Source organism: Myotis lucifugus, unplaced genomic scaffold, assembly GCF_000147115.1.
Source record: "Myotis lucifugus unplaced genomic scaffold, Myoluc2.0 scaffold_417, whole genome shotgun sequence".
Lineage (NCBI taxonomy): Eukaryota > Metazoa > Chordata > Mammalia > Chiroptera > Vespertilionidae > Myotis > Myotis lucifugus.
In genome coordinates, this window is record NW_005871465.1 from 940,497 (window position 1) to 962,714 (window position 22,218).

General features: G+C 41.5%; 1 protein-coding gene across 5 annotated transcripts in view; it reads left to right on the forward strand.

Moving 5' to 3' along the window:
* CNOT6 (CCR4-NOT transcription complex subunit 6) overlaps positions 1–22,218 on the forward strand; it is a 65,670-nt gene that overhangs the window by 16,278 nt on the left and 27,174 nt on the right. For all 5 annotated transcript variants that reach the window (XR_001351090.2, XM_023743873.1, XM_006102553.3 and 2 more), the window contains exons 2-4: positions 10,370–10,483; positions 17,404–17,590; positions 19,147–19,232. Coding sequence is in view for 4 of the 5 variants with exons in the window: in XM_023743873.1 (XP_023599641.1) it covers positions 10,372–10,483; positions 17,404–17,590; positions 19,147–19,232 (385 nt within the window). In the remaining variant the exon portion in view is untranslated. The remainder of the gene's footprint in view (positions 1–10,369; positions 10,484–17,403; positions 17,591–19,146; positions 19,233–22,218) is intronic.

Genomic DNA, 22,218 nt, shown 5'->3' on the forward strand with positions numbered 1-22,218 from the left:
GGTCTAGCTGGGAGGCCTGTGGATCTGGGCAGATCCCTGGATTCAGGCGCCCAGCACTCGCCGCCAGTGCTGGGGCCACCACACTGTCCAGGCCTTACGACAACCAGACAGACCTGGCCACGCTGCAGGGGCTGCAAGGAGTCGTGCGGCCCCCAAGCCTGTACCTCCTCGCCTCTGAGCTTGGCACGAGCCCCTCTTCAGGGAAACCGCCTGAGCGGCCCCTCCAGGTGACGTCACCTGTTTATGCCATCAGTGGGCGCACGCCTCACAGCCTGTTGCTGCGCAGGCTGGGGAAGACTATGGGAGGAGGTCCCCTAAGCCTGCCACCGCAGGCCCGGAGCCCTCATCCCTGCGCACATGGTCGTCTGTAACTGGCACCCAGAAGCCAGGGTGGGGGCAGGGGGTACCCACGGCATTGGAAACCGCTCGTCCCAAGGGTCCCACGGTCTCACTGTTGCCACATGACTGCATGGCCTCTGTTATGCCACTACTTTCTGATGCCAGTTTTGCACCTTAAACTCTTAAGTTAACCGCAAGGACAGCATTCCTCTTCTCCCTCCCGGGACTCACAGTCCTTTTGCATCAGCTCCTTTCAAAGGGCAGTTTCTAGTTCTTGGCCATGTAGGGTGTTGCTGACTTTTCATTCTAGGTTTGCACATGGGGCATCCTGAATTCTGTGAGAATGGTGACTCTGTCTGTTCTACAGCAAGCCTGTGAGCAAATAAATATGATCCCCATTTTACATCTACTCAGACTGTAGTAACATTTCCCCAAGTGGGACTGGATCCTGTAAACCAATTCCCACGCTCCACTACACTGAATAAGAATGAGTATCCGAGCGCACCTTTCACATGAGGAGCCAATGAGGCAGCCTCACGTCCCCGGCCGGGCGCCGGGCTGGGAGTAGGCCTCATGTCCCCGGCGGCACAAGTCCCCACCTCTATCCCCGACACTGCAAGTCCCCGCCCACCCACTCCTGAAGTGCATGCAGCCTGCTGATCAGTCATTTCGTGATGGCATTCTGGACCAATTTGCATATTACCCTATTATAAGTATAGCTTATAAGTATAGATGGTGTGGATGGGTTCTTAGGCACCTCTGTTGGTTTCCCCTTAGGGACTCATTTTAAAGGTTAAGTACAGATGGGGTTGGGGAGAGGCAGGCTGTGGCATACTAGTTGGCTATGGGCAATTGTGACTGGTGATTTTTAGCTTTGGTTTTTTTAATTACACGAGTGGCTCGGTGCACGAAATTCATTCACATTAAAAGGGGATTAATTAGAGGAAATATTTTAATATTGCTATTTGGCCTTTCTCTAAATAGAACTGTCAGAGATGAAAGAAAATTAGTAAAATGTATATGAAAATCTTCCTCCTGTCAGAGTCTGGGAAGGGCCGCGGGACCCAGAGTCAAGACCCCGCCCACCTGCGGCATCTCAAAATCGAGCGGGACCCAGACCCAGCTGGCCCCACCCTTGTCAAGCCCCACCAGGCAAGGGGCACAGCCTCAGGTCCCCTGGCCCAGTGCTGGGGTGGAGGGCACGGCCTGAGGTCCCCCGTCAAGCCTTATCGTGCGGGGAGCGCAGCCTCAGGTCCCCTGCCCCAGCCCAGTGCCACTCAGCCTCAGGTCCTTGCTGATTACTCGTTAAGGTTCGTTACGGGAACTTGGCCTCTGCTGTGGGTGCAGCCATCTTGTGTTACCGAAACCCCGCCTCCTCTGTGGGAGCCGCCATCTTTGTGGCAGTGTGACAGTCATTTGCATATTCCCTCTTTATTAGATAGGAATTCCTTTTCCCATGGGGAACATTCAAATATTTGTCCCCAATTTCAGTTGAACTTAAATTTGGTTCCTGACATAAAAATAGACCAAGAAGTTGCTATGCCCTTTCCATATGATCCTGTCTCTAGCAGCTGTTTCTTCCCACTTACTCCTAGCCAGAGGATTAAAATAGATTTAAGGGCTGTAATTAGGGAACTGTTCATTTGTAAAATACATAGCACATGTATGTATTTTACAAACATACATGTGCTATGTGTACAATATTTTACACATGTGCTATGTGTACAATATTTTGCCAGGTGCTGTACTAGGCATATGGAGATATATAAATTAAATAGAATAGAATTTAATTCTATTCTATTTGGGGCTACAGGTGGGGGTGGGGGGTGACTTTTTACACTGGGCTTTATGGATGGCTCCATTTCAGTCTGCTTCCTTAAATGTTTTTGTCTTATTTCTTTTCTCTTTACTTTAGATTCTGATAAATTCCTTGTAACTCCTCCCTATGAGTCCTGTCCCAGCTCCCTCACTGCACTATACCCATGTACATATACATATACACAGCATTTCTGGAATTGTGGGGTAAAGACTATGGATTCCTGATGTTTTTCCCTGTTGTAGATGGTAGCTTTTCTAAATTTATGGTATGCAGTTAGGCCACCCTTCGTTTAAATGCTCCAGGATAGTCTTTTATTTGTTGTGTGATTGTTTGCAGTTCTGATTTACAACACTAACTTTCTCACAGTGGTTATAGTTCTGTGTTTTTAAGCCATTTCATAAAATCCTAATATATAAAAACCGTTGGTCCGTCACGAATGGAGGCTCGACCAACCAGGAGTCATTCCTGCAGTCAACACTGGGTTGCCAAGGCGACCCAGCACTGACTGCTGAGGGGGCTGTGAATCAGGCCCAGAGAGCCTGAAGAGAGAAGCAGGGTCTGATCTGTAGCTTCTGTGGCAGCTGTTGATCAGCACTTGCTTCTCTCTTTCTCTCCAGCAGCCGGGCCTCCATTTCTCTTCAGGCCTCCACCGGGGTTGCTAATCAGCCCCGCCTTTCTGATCAGGCCCTGTTGATAGGCGCAGAGACGCTGACTGGCATAGAAACCGACCAATCAGAATCAAGTTAGGGTCAACTGTGAGGAGCCAATGGATGCCTAGGAAACAGAGCTTTTGACTCTGACAGGCTTAGGAGCCGACCAATCAGAACCAAATCGGGGTGAACTGTGAGGAGCAAATGGCTGGCTAGGAGGCGGAGCTTTTGACGCTGACTGGCATAGAAACTGACCAATCAGCACCAAATCTGGGTGAATTGTGAGGAGCCAGTGGCTGCCTAGGAGGCGGAGCTTTTGACACTGACTGGCATAGAAACCAACCAATCAGGATCAAATTGGTCAGCAGAGGAGGGCAGTTGGGGACAAGATCAGGCTGGGGGTGACCAGGCTGGCAGGGGAGCGGTTAGGGCAGTGATGGTGAACCTGTGACACACGTGTCAGAGGTGACACATGAACTCATTTTTTTGGTTGATTTTTCTCTGTTAAATGGCATTTAAATATATAAAATAAATATCAAAAATATAAATCTTTGTTTTACTATGGTTACAAATATCAGAAAGTTTCTATATGTGACACGGCACCAGAGTTAAGTTAGGGTTTTTCAAAATGCTGACACACTGAGCTCAAAAGGTTCGCCATCACTGGTTAGGGGATGATCAGGCTGGCAGGCAGGCGAGTAGTTAGGAGCCAGCAGTCCCAGATTGAGAGAGGGATGTACGCCTGCCGGCAGTCAGACATCCCCCAAGGGATCCCAGATTGGAGAGGGTGCTGGCTGGGCGAGGGACAACCCCTTCTCTCCCCACCCCCCCCCCCCCCCCCAGTGTTTAATAATGAAAGTATACTGCTGAGTAATGTCCTGTGTTTCTTCAAGATAAATAATTATTCTAAGGTAACGACAAACTGTTTCTCTGAGATCTAGAAGGGGAAGGATGTTTATGCTGCCAGGATCACTAGCAATGCCTGGCACTGGATTGGAGGAATAGGAGAGTGACTAGTCAAGTGCTATATACCTACTGACTCTGGCCTAGCTTTTTTTTTTTTAATTGTCTAATGTTTTACATATGTATCCCTTTTCCCCAGTTGACCCCACTCCCCAGCCATTCCTACCCCGGGCAAGCCCCCACCGTCTGTGTCCATTGGTTATGCTGATATGCATGCATACAAGTCCTTTGGTTGCTCTCTAACTCCCCCCTCCCCTGCCATTTGTCTCTGGACCTATTCTTGTTCATGAAATTATGTTGATCATTATAGCCCACATATGAGTGAGCTCACGTGATATTTATCTTTCTGCGACTGGCTTATTTCGCTTAGCATAATGCTCTCCAGGTCAATCCATGCTGTTGGAAATGGTAAGAGTTCCTTCTTTTTTATAGCGGCATAGGTATTCCATTCTGTAGATGTACCACAGTTTTTTAATCTGCTGATGGGCACTTAGGCTGTTTTCAGATCTTAGCTATTGAAAATTGTGCTGCTATATATGCACATAGGGGTGCATATATCCTTTCTGATTGGTGATTCTGGTTATTTGGGATATATTCCTAGAAGTGGGATTACTGGGTCAAATGGGAGTTTCATTTTTAACTTTTTGAGGAAACTCCATACTGTCTTCCACAGTGGCTGCATCAGTCTGTGCAGGAGAGTTCCTTTTTCTCCACATCCTCGCCAGCACTTGTCATTTGTTGATGATAGCCATTTTGACAGGTGTGAGATGGTATCTTATTGTTGTTTTGATTTGCATTTCTCGGATGATTAGTGACTTTGAGCATGTTTTCATACATCTCTGGGCCTTCTATATGTCCTCTTTAAAAAAGTGTCTATTTAGATTCTTTGCCCATATTTTGATTGGATCATTTATCTTTCTTTTGTTAAGTTGTATGAGTTCTCTGTAAATTTTGGAGATTAAACCCCTATCGGAAATATCATTGGCAAATATGTTTTGTAAAAAAAAAAAACAGCGGGCTTTCTTGTTGTTTTGTTGATTGTTTCTTTTGCTGTGAAGAAGCTTTTTATTTTGATATAGTCCCATTTGTTTATTTTCTCCTTAGTCTCCATTGCCCTAGGACAGGGGTGGGCAACCCCTGGCACGCATGCCAAACATGGCACACCAGTAACTTTTGCTGGCACGCGAAACCCTCTTTTATAATCTTCCATTTATAATTTTTTCTTAATATCGACTTTTTTATTTTTCAGATAAATTCAGTGTAGGTGCATCTTAGATAAATAAATAATTTTACATAACAAGTTATCTTAAAGACCATAGACATGGATTGACGAGAGAGGGGAAGAGCAATTTCTATGCCTCTGCCTTAACTCTCCCTGCCTTCCTAGATTCGACCAGTGTTTTGGTTTCATCCACATATGCTTGTGAATCTTTGTTCTCAGTGATGAATTTTGTTAAGTCTCGTAGTAGGAGTAGCCTGACGGATGAAAGTAGTAGCTCGTGCATATCTCTGAAGGTCACGAAATATAAACCTGATGTAAAATCTCTGTCATCAGTGATGCAGCAGCAAAAGTCCCACTGATAATATCAAACGGAGTCATAAAATTTTCTGTCGGACTATCAGTGTACATGTATACATTAAAAAATAAATGTATTTTTCATCATCATAGACTGTGTTTTTGTCGCTCGAATGAATTTTATTACTTCTTCAAGATTCTTCACATACGTACACCTTAAGAGATATCAAGGAGGCGTAACATGTTCTCAAAAAATTAGTGTTGGCACGCAGAAGAATTTTGAGTCAGAGATTTTGCTGGTTTTGGCACGCACTCACAAAAAGGTTGCCCACCCCTGCCCTAGGAGCTGTGTCTGTAAAGATATTGCTATGACATATGTCTTTTGTTTTGCTGCCTATGGAGTCTTGTAGGATTTTTATGGTTGACTTGACTTACATTCAAGTCCTTTAGCCATTTTGAGTTTGTTTTTGTGTATGGTGTAAGTTGATGATCTAGTTTCATTTTTTTGCATGTATCTGACCAAATTTCCCAGCACCATTTATTAAAGAGACTGTTTTGACTCCATTGTATACTCTTGCCTCCATTGTCAAATATTAATTGAGCATAATGGCTTGGGTCGATTTCTGGGTTATCTGTTTGGTTCCATTGATCTATATGTCTTTTCTTGTGACAGTAACAGTACTGGAATCCCCCAGTCCCCTCAGCCCCCCAGCTGCCCAGAGCCGGCCCGAAAGTGCAGGCAAGCCTCGGATGGCGGCTGCCCAGCTGCCCAGGGCTGCCCGAGGCTGGCGCTCCCGGCAGTGGCAGCAGCAGAGGTGTGATGGGGGTGTTGCCTTCCCCTGAGAGCTCCTGGACTGTGCGAGAGGGGGCAGGCCGGACTGAGGGACCCCCCCCTAGTGCATGAATTTTCATGCACCGGGCCTCTAGTTTAATTATAATGTGTCTTGGTCTCGGTCTTTCAGACTCTGTGAGCTTCTTGGACTTGTGTGAGTTTTTCTTCCCTATATCAGGCAAGTTTTCTGTTATTATTTCTTCAAACAGGTTTTCTATTCCTTGCTCAGTTTCCTCTCCTTCTGGCACCCCTATTGTGCGGATGTTGTTTCTTTTCGTGTTACTAATGTTGTGGCCTCACCTCATAACAAAGAAACAGAATTTCTGGAGGATGAGGCCCAGAAATCAGGATTTTAAAAAGATTCCCAGGTGATTCTAATATGCAGCCAAGGTTGAGAACCAGTGCTCTAGGTGATATCTGTCCTTTCCGTCCACGGATTGCCTCACCAGCTGTGTTTAATTTGCCAATTCCGGGTGGGTGTTGTTCGATTCAGCTCTTCCTTCTTTTTTAAAAAAAATATATTTTATTGATTTTTTACAGAGAGGAAGGGAGAGGGAGAAGGATAGAGAGTTAGAAACATCGATGAGAGAGAAGCATCGATCAGCTGCCTCCTGCACACCCCCTACTGGGGATGTGCCTGCAACCAAGGTACATGCCCTTGACCGGAATCGAACCCGGGACCCTTCAGTCTGCAGGCCGGCGCTCTATCCGCTGAGCCAAACCGGTTAGGGCTCAGCTGTTCCTTCTATCTGCTCTGTGAGAAGGCACAGGGCCCGTCCTCACATTCGTTGCCACTTTGTCTCCCTCTGGACAGACATTTTAGGTGCCTGCAATCGGGGAGTCTGGAGTCCCGGTGTTCGGTGTTCGTGGGTTCGCAGCTGAGGCAGCTGGTCCCTGGGCGTTGTGGTTGTATGGTCCTGATAGGTATCTGTGGGCTTCCGATCACAGCCAGTCTCGCCTTCAAGATGGCACGGTCTCTGTGGCAGAGCCGGCGCTCCGGGAGAGATTTCAGCAGCAGTAGAGGCTGCCCGGCCAGGGGAGCCCTGTCCGCCAGTTCCCAACAGTCCCTTGGAATATAGCCATCCCGCACTCACAAATACAGATACTCCCCGCACGTCCATGCACTCTCCTTTCGTTCTTGCGCTCACACACTATCTTGCAGCCTGCTCTCCCGTTAGCAGCCATCTTGGCTCCCTTGGCCTAGCTATTTTTTTAAGAGTCTCTTGTAATTCACCTCAACAGTTTTCAAGTCTATTTTATTTTAGAAACCTTTCAATCTTTTTTTTTTTTTTAAATACAGTGATGTACTGTATTTTTTAGAGAGTAAGATCTGCTTTGTTGATTTCAAAGTCATGGGGAAAATCTTAAATTATATGTATTCTTACATCCTTTTCTCTACCTAGTCTCCAATGCTGAGTTTTATTGGACTCCCAGAAAAATGGGTGAGGTTGTGCTTCTCTTGCTGCTCCTTGAAAGAGCTTGACTGTCTATAGTTTGTTACCATTTCTTTTATTCTAATGTATTCTTTTTTCCTCACTCTGGGATTTGGGAAATATAGAAGACCTTACTGCTTTCAAGTTTAGAGTAATGGCCCGTCTCTTAAATTTTAAGACAACTCATGTCACGTTATGAAAAACAAAGAAAGGGAGTGGTTGGCTGCCACGGCAGAAACCATGATTATGATGGAATGACCCCCAAGTCCTGAGCCTGGTTTTCAGATATCTTAGTTCAATACACTTTTATTGATTCTTAGAGGTGTGATCAAACTCTGAATATTGGTTTACATTAAGCTTATATGAGATTGGTAAATCAGACTTCTGAACTTTCACTAAGAAGTAAGAGTGGTTAATAATAAGACCGAAATACTAACCTCAGCTCTACAGAGCAATTTCTTCATTATTAAATTCTATTTGGATAAGCCCATAAAGATCAAATGATTGTTTTTTAAATAGACTCTGATCAGAATAATGGCATTTGGATGATCTTAAAGGATGTTATCAATTCTGGTAGTCTTACACAACATTTTATGTTTTCTAGGTTATTGCTGGTATATCCATATCATTCAGAAAGGGCACTTGCTTTGCCAGAATGTCCTCTAGACACAATGGGAACAGTTCTTAACAGTATAGTTCAGTGTTAAGTATTTTGTATCAGGCTATAAAGTCAGTTGTTTTTCTATCCTGAAGAAATTAAAATATACAAAGATAGTTTTTAAATCAATATTTAACAAAACAAAGAAATAGATGTGCTGTTTCTTGTGCAGATGATTCTTCTGACCATTTATATTCTTTGTTCGAACAGCTTTTTGGGATAACTTTCTTTTTTCTGTGTTTTCACTACACAGTCAAAGTCATTTCTGTGTTTGAAAAATAGCACTACGTCCCATCAGTAGTGAGGTAGCACAGCATAAAGAAAGTAACTTTAACTTTTTTCCAGTATTTTTATTGTGGGAAAATATACTTAACATAAGATTTACCATTTTAGTCCTGGCCAGTGTGGTTCAGGTGGTTGAGTGTCATCCCGTGTACTGAAAGGTCACCAGTTCAATTTCTGGTCAGGGCACATGCTCAGGTTGCAAGTTTGGTCCCCTGTCAGGGTGCGTACAGGAGGCAACCCCTTGATGTTTCTCTCTCACATTGATGTTTCTCTCCCACCCCTTTCCTCTTTCTCTAAAATCAATAAAAACATTTTTTTAAATTTACCATTTTAAGTACATTTTTAAGTGTGGTGTTCAGTGTTATCACATTCATAATATTGTGTAACCATTGCCATCTCCATAACTCTTCTTGTAAAACTGAAAGTCTCCCAATCAACAATTATTTCCCATTCTTTCCCCAGTCCCTGGCAACTTCCATTCTACTTTTTGCCTCTGATTTTGACTATTCTGAGTACCTCATATTAGTGAAATTTTTGTGATTGGGTTATTTCACTTAAACAGTAGCTTTAATTTTTAGTTGGATATATTCAAAGCCTGATTCTGTTACCTTCCCAGTCTTATAGCACTGGTTAAATTGCTTAAACCTTTTTGAGCTTCAGGTTTCTGTTGATAAAGTGGAGTTAATTCCAATTCTGTAGAAAAACTAACAAAAGACTAAATCTAGAGAGATTAAGAGCAAAACCAAGAGAAAAGATATCCTCGAAACCAAGTGAAAGACATGTTTCTAGGAGGGAGTGATTATCTACATCACGTATTGATCAGAGAATAAGTAAAAGGTCTGAGAAACGAACTTTGGATATAACCATGTGAGGTCCCTGGTTTTCTTCTTGGCAGTTTTTGATGGAATGTTAAAAGCATGTACTGATTTGGATGGGTTTAACTGGGAGAAGACTAGGAGACTGATAGCATACACATTCTTGAAGATTTTTGCTTGTAAAGAGGATGAGAGAAAAAAATGTGAAAACAAGGGAGAAATAAGGTTAAGACTTTTTTTTAATAGAAGAAAATGTGCCATGTATATGTATAGAAGATAAAGTTCTGATGTGGAGAGAAAATTTGACATTGGAGCAAATTGCCAAGAAATGTCCTTATAGGCAAGGTGATGGGGTAGAATAAAGTGCCAAGAGGGCAGGCACTTTGTCCCTAGTAAAAGAGAGTAGATGGGCATAGGTCAGAGTTCATACAAAGGCCTCTTCTGGTTTTCTGTTTTAATGAGAAAATAAAAGAGCAGGAAGATAGAGGGATGAGTGTTGGAGATTTGGAGAAGTCAAATAGAAGAAGGGGCTAGGAGAATTTACAGTGTAAATTCTGGTCCATGTAATGAGTTTATTTGAGGGAAATGATTGCTGACTGGCTCTCTACTATAAATTAACATGATGGTAAGTTTTTCTCTAGCTATGTTTAGCTATGCAGGCAGAGAGTTGGTTAAAGTGGGTTATGGTTCATCCAAATGAAGAAAGTGAAGTAAAACTGGGCAGGAAGTTTGAGGGAATATGCACAAGAGTGAAATTTCATTCCACTTAAATATTTCAGAATGTGTCTATAGCAGGTAAGGATTAAAAAAAAAAATACCCACAAGCAAAATGAACAATAGTCCTTTGATATCAACTTATATTTAGTTTTTTAAATTTGTCTGGTTCTCAGAAATGTTTTTTTACAGTTAACTTGTTCAATCCTCCATTTCTTCAAGGAGTTCCTAATGGGAAATGTTATTTAGAGATTATAATATGGGTGTCTATTTTTTTAAAAAGATGTTCTTTTCAGTTATTTGATTCTTCATAGTACTGATTGGTTTCTTTTCTTAATTCAACAGGCATGCCCAAAGAAAAATACGAGCCCCCTGACCCTCGGAAGATGTACACAATTATGTCCACTGAGGAAGCAGCAAATGGAAAGAAATCACATTGGGCAGAACTTGAAATAAGTGGTAAGACAGACATGCAAGCATAAATTTATGGTATGGAAATTAAGTTATGGGTAGAAAATTAAGTTTTTTATGCCAGTTCATAAAAGTAGCAATGTTGTATTTTACCAGCACTAATTTATCTTGGAAGCAGGAAGGTCCAGTGGGTAGAACATGGTTTGAGTCCAAGTTCAAAATTCATTCAGTGTGTGTGTGTGTTTAATATATTTATTGATTTCAGAGAGGAAGGGAAAGAGAGAGAGATAGAAACATCAATGATGAGAGAGAATCATCAACTGGGTACCTCCTGCACGCCCCCTACTGGGGATCAAGCTCGCAACCCGGGCTTGCGCCCTTGGCCAGAGTCAAGCCTGGGACCCTTCATTCTTGCAGGCTGATGCTCTATCCACTGAGCCAAACCGGCTAGGGCCCATTCATTGTTTATGCTCTCAGTACCCGTGTCCTTTTATAAAATTGGAATAATATCAAGGATGAAATGAAAATAACACATGTGAAATGCCTCATGTGCAAAGGTTTGTTCTGGTACTTAATTCTCTGATAGAGTAGGATTGAGCTTTTGCATTATCAAATTACAGATTTCCAGTGGGGTTGGACCTGCTTGTTCTAGTATAAGTTCTAGGATAGATTTGTTTCTCCTCGCTTTCTTCACTTGCCTTTTTAAATCTGAGTCTCTGAGGACAGTCCTGTTCAGAAACTTAATACTTCAAAGGTGAAGGGACATTACTTCTGAAGCAACCAGTGCTAAAGAAGTTTTGTTTTAATGTTGGCCTAATGTGCCTCCCCATACTTTCCAGAAATAATACAGAGGAAGTTTCCTCTTCTTTCTGTCCTTGATTTTTTTTTTTTAATGTAATGCAGCAAACATACATGTGCTATGTGTACAATATTTTGCCAGGTGCTGTACTAGGCATATGGAGATATATAAATGAAAACTCACAGTCCCTCTCACACTGGAGCTTACAGCATATTAGTGAGTGAGAAGAAGGGAGTTTACCAGTATAAATAACTAATACACAAACTATAACTGCCAGGTCTAGGTAGAAAAATGTTATACTGGAATGAAATTGAAAATAATCTATACTAATAAAAGGGTAATATGCTAATTAGACCGGACAGCTTCTGGACAAAGCCACGGCAGCGGGGGCCAAGGCAGAGGCGGTTGGGGGCGATCAGGCCGGCAGGGGAGGACAGTTAGGGGCGATCAGGCTGGCAGGGGAGGGCAGTTAGGGGGCGATCAGGCCGGCAGGGCGGGGCAGTTAGGGGATGATCAGGACAGCAGGGGGGAGCAGGTAGGGGGCAATCAGGCCAGCGGGAAGGGAGGGGGGCAGTTAGGGGGCAGTCAGGCCCACAGGCCGAGGCGGTTAGGGGTGATCAGGCCGGCAGGCAGGCGAGTGGTTAGGAGCCAGCAGCCCCGGATTGTGAGAGGGATGTCCTGGATTGGAGAGGGTGCAGGCCGGGCTGAAGGAACCCCCCGCCCCCCACCAGCCCCCCACCAGCCCCCTGTGAACAAATTTCGTGCACTGGGCCTCTAGTGATAATAATATTCTTCCCTTGTTAGCCTAATGAGTGAGTAAACTCAAACTCCCTCTTCTGTAGCCATAGAGATTGGTTTACCTCTCCTGATCTTTATTTTTATTTCTTATTATTTTGTAAATAATTCTTTATTGTTGAAAATATTACATATGTCCCCTATTTCCCCCATTGACCCCCTCCAATTCACCTCTGTCCCAGGCCTTCACCACCCCGTTGTCTTGGTCCATGGGCCATGCATACAAGGTCCTTGATTGATTACCTCCCGCCTACCCACCCTCCCCTGCCTTCACTCTGAGGTTCTGCACTCTGTTCCATGCTTCCATGTCTCTGGATCCACTGCATTCATTAGTTTATTTTGTTATTTAGATTCCACATATGCGTGAAATCATGTGATACTTGTCTTTCTCTGACTGACTTATATCATTTAGCATAATATTATCCAGGTCCCTCCATGCTATCTTAAAGGGTAAGAGATTCTTTCTTTTTACGGCTGCATAGTATTCCATGATAAAAATCTATCAGAACTTTTTTGTCTATTCATCAACTGATGGGCACTTGGGTTGTTTCCAGATGTTAGCTATTGTAAATTGTTATCTATGACCATAGGGGTGCATACATTCTTTTTTATTGGTCTTTCAGGTTTCTTAGTATGTATTCCTAGAAGTGGGATCACTGGGTCAAATAGCAGTTCCATATTTAATTTTTTGAGGAAATTCTATACTGTTTTCCATAATGGCTGCACCAGTTTGCATTCCCACCAGCAGTGTACTAGGGTTCCCTTTTCTCCACATCTTTGCCAGCATTTGTCATTTGTTGATTTGTTGATGGTAGCCATTCTGACAGATGTGAAGTGATATCTCATGGTCGTTTTAATTTGCAACTCTCTGATGATGAGTGACTGAGTATTTTTTCATATGTCTCTTGGCCATCTGTATGTCCACTTTGGAGAAGTGTCTAGTTAGGTCCTTTGCCCATTTTTTAATTGGATTGTTTGCCTTTTCTATTAAATTGTATGACTTCCTTATATATTTTGGATATTAACCCTTTATCAGATGTATCATTGCCAAATATGTTCTCCCATACAGTGGGCTCCCTTTTTACTTTCTTGATGGTTTCCTTTGCTGTGCAGAAGCCTTTTATTTTGATGTAGTCCCATTTGTTTATTTTCTTATTAGTTTCTATTGCCCTAGGACAGTGATGGCAAACCTATGACACGCGTGTCAGAGGTGACATGCGAACTCATTTTTTTGGTTGATTTTTCTTTGTTAAATGGCATTTAAATATATAAAATAAATATCAAAAATATACATCTTTGTTTTACTATGGTTGCAAATATCAAAAAAGTTCTATATGTGACACGGCACCAGAGTTAAGTTAGGGTTTTTCAAAATGCTGACACGCCGAGTTCAAAAGGTTCGCCATCACTGCCCTAGGAGCTGTATCAATAAACATATTGCTATGAGGGATGTCTGAGATTTTGGTGCCTATGGTTTCTTCTGGGGTTTTTATGATTTCACGACTTACATTTAAGTCTTTTATCCATTTTTAGTTTATTCTTGTGTATGTTGTAAGTTGGTGGTCAAGTTTGATTTGTTTGTATCTGTCCAATTTTCCCCCACACCATTTATTGAAGAGACTGACTTAACTCCATTATATGCTCTTGCCTCTGTTGTCAAATATTAATTAAATGTAATGGCTTGGGTCGATTTCTGGGTTCTCTGTTCTGTTCTGTTGATCTATATGCCTGTTCTTGTGCCAGTACCAGGCTGCTTTCATTACAGTGGCTTTGTAGTATAACTTGAAATCTGATATTGTGATTCCTCCAACTTTGTTCTTCTTTCTCATGATTCCTGCGGCTATTCGGGGTCTTTTTTGGTTCCATATAAATTTTTGAAGTATTTGTTCTAGCTCTGTGAACTATGCTATTGGTATTTTAATAGGGATTACATTGAATCTGTAGATTGCCTTGGGTAGTATGGACATTTTAATGATGTTGATTCTACCAATCAATGAACCTGGTATATTCTTCCACTTGTTTATATCTTCTATCTCTTTTTTCAATGTCCTGTAGTTTTCCGAATACAGGTCTTTTGCCTCCTGGGTTAAGTTTATTCCTAAGTATTTTTTTTTTAAATATATTTTATTGATTTTTTACAGAGAAGAAGGAAGAGGGACAGAGAGTTAGAAACATCGATGAGAGAGATCGATCAGCTGCCTCCTGCACACCCTCTACTGGGGATGTGCCCGCAACCAAGGTACATGCCCTTGACCGGAATCGAACCTGGGACCCTTGAGTCCGCAGGCCGACGCTCTATCCACTGAGCCAAACCGGTTCGGCTATTCCTAAGTATTTTAATATTTTTGTTGCAATGGTAAATGGGATTGCTTGTTCTGTTTCTCTTTCTGAAAATCATTAGTAGTATATAAAACAGCCAGCGATTTTTGGGTGTTGATTTTGTATCCTGCTACATTGACAAATTAATTTATTAAATCTAATAGTATTTTGGTGGAGTTTTTAGAGTTTTCTATGTACAATATCATGTCATCTGGAAATAATGAGAGTTTTACTTCCTCCATTCCAATTTGGATGCCTTTTATTTCTTCTTGTCTGATCTCTATGGCTTGGACTTTCAGTGCTATGTTAAATAAGAGTGGTGAAAGCAGACAGCCCTGTCATGTTCCTGTTCTTATGGGAAATGATTTTAGTTTTTGCCCATGGAGTCTGATGTTGGCTGTAGGTTTGTCATATATGGCCTTTATCGTGTTGAGATATGCTCCCTCTATTCCCATTTTGCTGAGCATTTTTATGAAAAATGGGTGTTGGATTTTGTTGAATGCTTTTTCTGCGTCTGTTGATATGATCATGTGATTTTGTCTTTAAATTTGTTTATGTGATGTATCACGTTTATTGATTTGCGAATATTGTATCAGCCCGACATTCCTGGAATAAATCCCACTTGGTCATGGTGTATGATCTTTCTAATGTAATGCTAGATCTGATTTGCTAGAATTTTGTTGAGGATTTTAGCATCTATGTTCATCAGGGATATTGGCCTGTAATTCTCTTTCTTTGTAGTGTCTTTATCTGGTTTTGGAATTAGGGTAATGCTGGCCTCAAAAGAAGAGTTTGGAAGTGTTCCCTCCTTTTGGATTTTTTTGGAATTGTTTGAGGAGTATAGGTGTTAGTTCTTCTTTGAATGTTTGGTAAAACTCCCATGAAGCCATCCAGACCTGGGATTTTGTTTGCTGAGAGTTTTTTGATTACTACTTCTATTTCATCAGTTGTTATTGGCCTATTCAGGTTTTCTGATTCTTCCTGATTTGGTTTTGGGAGATTGTATTTTTCTAGGAACTTGTCCATTTCATCCACATTGTCCATCTGTTTGGTATATAGTATTTCCTTACAATCCTTTGTATTTCCATGGTGTCAGTGGTTACTTCTCTGCTTTTGTTCATGATTTTTTATTTATTTGGGTCTTCTCTTTTGTTTCTTGATGAGTCTGGCTAAAAGTTCATCAATTTTGTTTATCCTTGCAAAGAACCAGCTCTTGGTTTCATTGATTTTTTTTGGTGGGGGGGGGGGGGTATTGTTTTTTTTGTTTCTGTCATTTATTTCTACTCTAACCTTTATTATTTCCTTCCTTCTACTTATTCTAGGTCAGTGATGGCGAACCTATGACACGCGTGTCAGAGGTGACATGCGAACTCATTTTTTTGGTTGATTTTTCTTTGTTAAATGGCATTTAAATATATAAACTAAATATCAAAAATATAAATCTTTGTTTTACTATGGTTGCAAATATCAAAAAAGTTCTATCACCAGAGTTAAGTTAGGGTTTTTCAAAATGCTGACACGCCGGGCTCAAAAGGTTTGCCATCACTGTTCTAGGTTTTTCATGATGTTCTCTTTCTAATTCTTTACGTTGTAGGCTTAAATAATCTATTGTTGATTTTTCTTGTGTGTTTTTTTTTTTTTTTTGAGGTAGGCCTGTAGTACTATGAATTTCCATCTCTGGAATGTGAAATCTATCCTATATAATAAAAGGGTAATATGCAAATTGACCCTAACAGCAGAACGACTGGGAATGACTGGTCACTATGACACACACTGACCACCAGGGGGCAGATTCTCAGTGCAGGAGCTGCCCCCTGGTGGTCAGTGCGCTCCCACAGGGGGAACTCTGCTAAGCCACAAGCCAGGCTGATAGCTGCCAGCACATTAGTGATGGCGGGAGCCTCTCCCGCCTCCTCAGCAGCGCTAAGGATGTCTGACTGCAGCTTAGGCCTGGTCCCCGCTGGCAAGTGGACATCCCCCTAGGGCTCCTGGGCTGCCAGAGGGATGTCTGACTGCCAGCTTGGGCCGATCCCCCAGGGAGCGGGCCTAAGCCAGCAGGTGAACATCCTTCGAGGGGTCCCACACTGCAAGAGGGCATAGGCTGGGCTGAGGGACCCCCCCACCCCCTCCCTGCCGAGTGCACAAATTTTTGTGCACCGGGCCTCTAGTATATATATATAAAAGCTTAATATACCAAGTGTCCGACCGATGGGTCAACCGTGCAGTCGACCGCTAGACCAGTTGCTATGATGTGCACTGACCACCAGGGGGCAGATGCTCCAACCAGTAGGTTAGCTTGCTGCTGGGGTCCAGCTGATCGGGACTGGGCAAGACCGGCACAGCCATGCCCTGGAGCCCTCCCGTGGTCCCTCCCCAGCCTCTAAAATATATCTTCTAATTAATTTCCTTTCAATGTGCATGAATTCATGCACTGGGCCTCTAGTGTTCTATAAATGTGTATTAAATCCATCTGATTCAGTGTTTCCTTGTTAAGTTTTTGTCTGGAAGATCTATCCAGTGAAGTCAGCGGGGTGTTAAAGTCCCCTACTATGACTGTATTGTTGTCTATCTCTCCCTTAAAGTCCTCTGGAAGTTTTTTATATATTAGGTGCTCCTATATTGGGTGCATATATGTTTATCAGGGTTATATCCTCTTGTTCAATTGATCTCTTTAGTATTATGTAGTGACTGACCATTGTTGTCTCTTGTGGTGGCCTTCATTTTTGAAGTCTATTTTGTCGGATACAAGTATTGCTACCCAGCCTTTTTTTTTTTTTTTTTCATTTCCATTTGCATGGGGAATTTTTTTTCCCATCCCTTCATTCTCCTCCTGTGTGTCTTTGATGTTCTGAGGTGTGTCTTTTGTAGACAGCACATAATTGGGTTGTGGTTTTGTATCCATTCAGCTACCCTATATCTTTAGATTAGAACATTCAATCCATTCATATTTAAGGTTATTATTGATAGGTACTTACTTATTGCTATTTTAATTCTGTATGCTTATGAGATTATAGAGAATACTATCATCTTTCCCCTATTTTTGTTGTTTTTACAGGAAGAGTAAGAAGTTTAAGCTCATCTTTGTGGTCACTAACTCACCTGACAGCTTTGCATCTGAGTGACAATTTCCTGTCCCGTATTCCTTCAGACATTGCCAAGCTTCACAATCTGGTGTATCTGGACCTGTCCTCAAACAAAATCCGGAGTTTACCAGCAGAACTCGGAAACATGGTATCACTCAGGTATGCAGATTCAACTTAGTGCCTAACTGTACACCCCTTAAAACAAAATAGAGTGTTTACCTTAGTAGAAACAATACTCAATTTGATGGTATTTGACCAAAAGTAAATATAACTATCCTTTATATAAGGTTTTCTTAGAAAATTGAATGTCAACTAATAAATAATAAATCAAGAAATCCATGGTCTAAAATTTGTTTTATTGCTGTTTTGTATAATATACTTTATTCTTGAGTCAAAATTTCTTAACAAATTGTGGGTAAACAAATAGAAGGCACTGTGTTAATCTCACATATGCAGTCACCTATGACAGTTCTGGTGCTTTTCCCCCACTACATTATGGGCACTTAATACAGGGTTCAGGAAACCATTGCCAGTTAGTGAAACTTTTTTGGTTATTTCAGGGCATGTATGCATGATAGTAATAAAGCCGGGACTTGAGAAAAGCTAGAATTAGGCATTGAATTGGGGGACTATAGTTTGGAGTGTAGAATTGGATGGGATATGGAGTTGCACAGAGTTCAGTTAGGAATCCTGACTTTGCCATTTTCAACTTGTGTGATTTGGGACAAGTTTCTTAACCTCACTGAGTGTTTCCTCATCTGTAAAGTTGCTGTAAAACCTACCTGCCAAGGCTGAGATTAGAGATATTTGAGATAATAACTAAAAAACAACTCAGCCTAACTGGTACATACTGTATCTTACTCTATTGCTGTCTTCAGTCCAGCCTTTTGACATTTTTTTAGGTTTAATTATTGAGTATATACTATGATCCTTTCTCCTAAACCAGTGATGGCGAACCTATGACACGCGTGTCAGAGGTGACACGCGAACTCATTTTTTTGGTTGATTTTTCTTTGTTAAGTGGCATTTAAATATATAAAATAAATATCAAAAATATAAATCTTTGTTTACTATGGTTGCAAATATCAAAAAATTTCTATATGTGACACGGCACCGGAGTTAAGTTAGGGTTTTTCAAAATGCTGACACGCCGAGCTCACTGTCCTAAACCAAATTTACTTCAAGGACCTTTTTTCTATCAGTAGCTATTTTGAGTTGATATTACATGATCATTTTCATTCTCTTTTAACAATTCACATATTAGACTGCTTTATCATTTTTATAATTTTCACTTTCTTAAACATGTATAGTAGTAGACTCTACATGTGCTAGACCAGTGCTGCTCTCAGGATGGTTGTTTAGACTGCCAGTTTGCAAACTAATACAACATGTGAGAGAGATTTTATATCTGTTGAATCTAATACCCTTAAAAAATTGGGGCTTCTATTTTTTTGGTCTCCCCACCCACCCAACCCCCATTTCATTTATTTAGCAACTCATTGTTTCCCTGTATTTTACAAATGTATTGGTTTGTAGAAGTTTGGGTTTTGTGTTTTACTACATAGGATTTGAGAAGCACTGTACTAGACATTGGAATATAATATGAAATTTTGTCAATTTTAGGAGCTTATATTCCTAGAAATCATATTGTTGATTTTAGCTGTTAGTTAAAGGTCAATATGTCTGCTGACTTCCTGGAATTTTTACATCAACAGGGAACTCCATTTAAATAACAACCTGTTACGAGTTCTACCTTTTGAGATGGGGAAACTGTTTCAGTTGCAGACTTTAGGCCTAAAAGGTATGACTTCCCATATTTGTGCTTCTTTTGGTTTGTGTGTGTGTGTGTGTGTGTGTGTGTGTGTGTGTGTGTGTGTCTTTGTCTTTGTCTTTGTCTTTGTCTTTGTCTTTGTCTTTGTCTTTGAATCTAATGAAGCCGTAAGAGGGAATCCTTTTGCCTGGGGATTTATGGGCTAAGTCTTGCCCAGACTTCATCAATTTCTTAAGTACATGGAGTAGTTTTCTCTCTTGTCCACCTATAAACTGTCAACTAGTCTTTGTATTATTTTTACTCCTAGACTAGCATTGCTTTTCTAGCCTTTGTTTCAATCGCCTCTGTTCTGGTGATACATTCTTGAGGTTATACTTCTCTTATGTCATCGTGCTGTGAACAGCTTTTTAAAATGTTCAAATCTCAAAAAATGGAGATTCTCACAAAGTATAGGAAACAGTAAGTAGAAAATTTGGACCGGTTAGTAAAGTATTTTAAAAAGTATTTTTTAAAAACTTGATTTATGTGGATTTCCTTAATATATTAGAATTTGATCCAGTAAGAACTATGGGGGAAACATTTTTTTAAATATATATTTTTATTGATTTCAGAGAGGGAGAGGGGGGGGGAGAGAGAGAGAGAGAGAAAGAGAGAGAGAGAGAGAGAGAGAGAGAGAGAGAGACATCAATGATGAGAGAGGATCATTGATCAGCTGCCTCCTGCACGCCCCCTACTGGGGATCGAGCCCGCAACCCAGGCATGTGCCCTTGACTGGAATCAAACCCAGGACCCTTCAGTCCTCAGGCTGACACTCTAACCACTGAGCAAATTGGCTAGGGCAGGAAATTTTTTTTTAAACCAGCAATATTAAAAGTCAGTTTAATAATATGTCAATACCTACAAATGTTTTATCAAAATAAGTGATTCTTCACCAGTCTTGTAGATTACTTTATAATTGATTCTTTTAAAAAAGTCACTTAATGGCCCTGGCTGGTGTGGCTCATTTGGTTGGGTATCGTCCATCCCATGCACTGAAAGGTGATGGGTTTGATTCCCAGTTAGGGCACATATCCGGGTTGTGGGTTCAATTCCCGGGTCAGAGAGTGCGTAAAGCCTATTGATATTTTGATGTCTCTCTAAAAAATATCACATAATGAAGTCTTCAAAAATTGCACACTTTATTTCTTAAAAATACAGTTAATAAAATGAGGTTTATTTCTGTACATTTATTGTATATCATATACTAGTAAGTAATGTTCACAAAAACAAAATGGAAAAAGGCAAATAATACGTTTACAAATGTATATAAAACCATATTGAATAAATGTTAGCTTTATAAATGGTGCTTTGGGAAGTTTTTCTGTGTGGGATAGACTTGTTAAGTCTTAGAGGTTAGGGAAATGTGAGCTTTAAATGCCTTTTTCTGTTAACATATTTCTATGGTAAGCCTGGCCTTTTTATTTTTAAATTTTAGAATCGCAAATATAAAATGTAGCAAAGTATATTTATATACTGACCACCAGAATTAACAATTAATATTTTGTCACTTTAATGCAAAAGAAATAGAATGTTATAGAATTACTTAGGAAATTTCAAGAGTTTTAGGGGCTGTGTGCCAGGAACACTGGAGAAAAACCAAATATACAAGGTGTGGCAAAAGTAGGCTTTCAGTTGTGAGTATGTGAAACACTGTTTATTCTTTTATTATTTATTAATTATTGTATTATTTTTCATACAATCAACTGCAAACCTGTTTTTGCCCCACCCTATATATTTATCATAAATCACAGTTTAACATAGGGTCTTTTACATAGCAAAAATTGAATTTTGATGAAGTCTAGTTTATCAGTTTTTCCTTTTATGGATCCTACTTTGGGTGTCAAGCCTGAGAACTCTGAATAGCTCTAGATCCCAAAGATTTTCTCCTATGTTTTGTACTGAGTTTTATCTCTCATATTTAAGTTTGTGATCCATTCTGAGTTAGCATTGACTTAAAAGAAGCGAGGTTTAGTTCAAGGTTGTGTGTGCGAGCATGCACACCCCTGTGGGTGGATGTCTAGTTGCTCCAGCGCCATTTGTTGAAAAGTCTGTCCTCCATCGACTTGCTTTGGCTTTTGCCTCTTTCAAAAACCAGTTGGACATACCTGTGTAGCTTGATTTGTGGATTCTCTATTCTGCTCCACTGAGCTATGTGTTTATTCTTCTGCCAGTGAATGCCACTTGGAACTTGAAATAGGGTAAAAAGTCTTGAAATAATGTCTTGAAATAGGATTATTTTAATATTTTTATGAGAAGCCTCCATTATAGTCATGTTCCACATAATGTTTTTGTTGATGATGGAACACATCGTCATATACAATAGTAGTTTACCATATAGCCTAGGTGTGTGATTGACTATACCATCTATGTGTAAGTGCACTCTAGGATATTTGCACAATTACAAAATTGCCTAAGGACACGTTTCTCAGAACAGATCCTTGTCAATATACTAGAGGCCCAGTGCACAAAAATTCATGCATTGCGGGGGGGGGGGGGGGGGGCCCTCAGCCTGGCTGCCCCTTTCACACTCTGGGAGCCCTCAGGGGATGTCCTACTGACGGCTTAGGCCACTCCCTGACCTCCCTCTGCGGAAGGAACTGGGCCGATAATGGGAAGGCGTCGCCCACATCACCCCGCTGCTGCCACTGCCGGCCAGCAGGCCCTCGCTTCAAAGGGTGGGTGGGGGGCGATCTGGGGCCAGGCCGGCTGGGGAGGGGCTGTGGGAGGTTGAGGCACAGCAGGTCGCACCCTGTCCAGCTCTGTGGAGGCGTGGCGGCGGGAGCGGAGGTGCCATTCCCACTCCGGCGGCTCCACTCCCGCTCCATGTTGGTGCAGCCTCCTCTCCTGGGGGGCACCTCTCCCGGGCTGGCGCTGGGCCTGGGGCCTCGGCCTCACAGCGCGGGGGTTTGTTCAGATGGAGTCCCAGGAGGAAGCCTGCTCCTAATTAGCATATTACCCCTTTTATTTAGAATAAGTA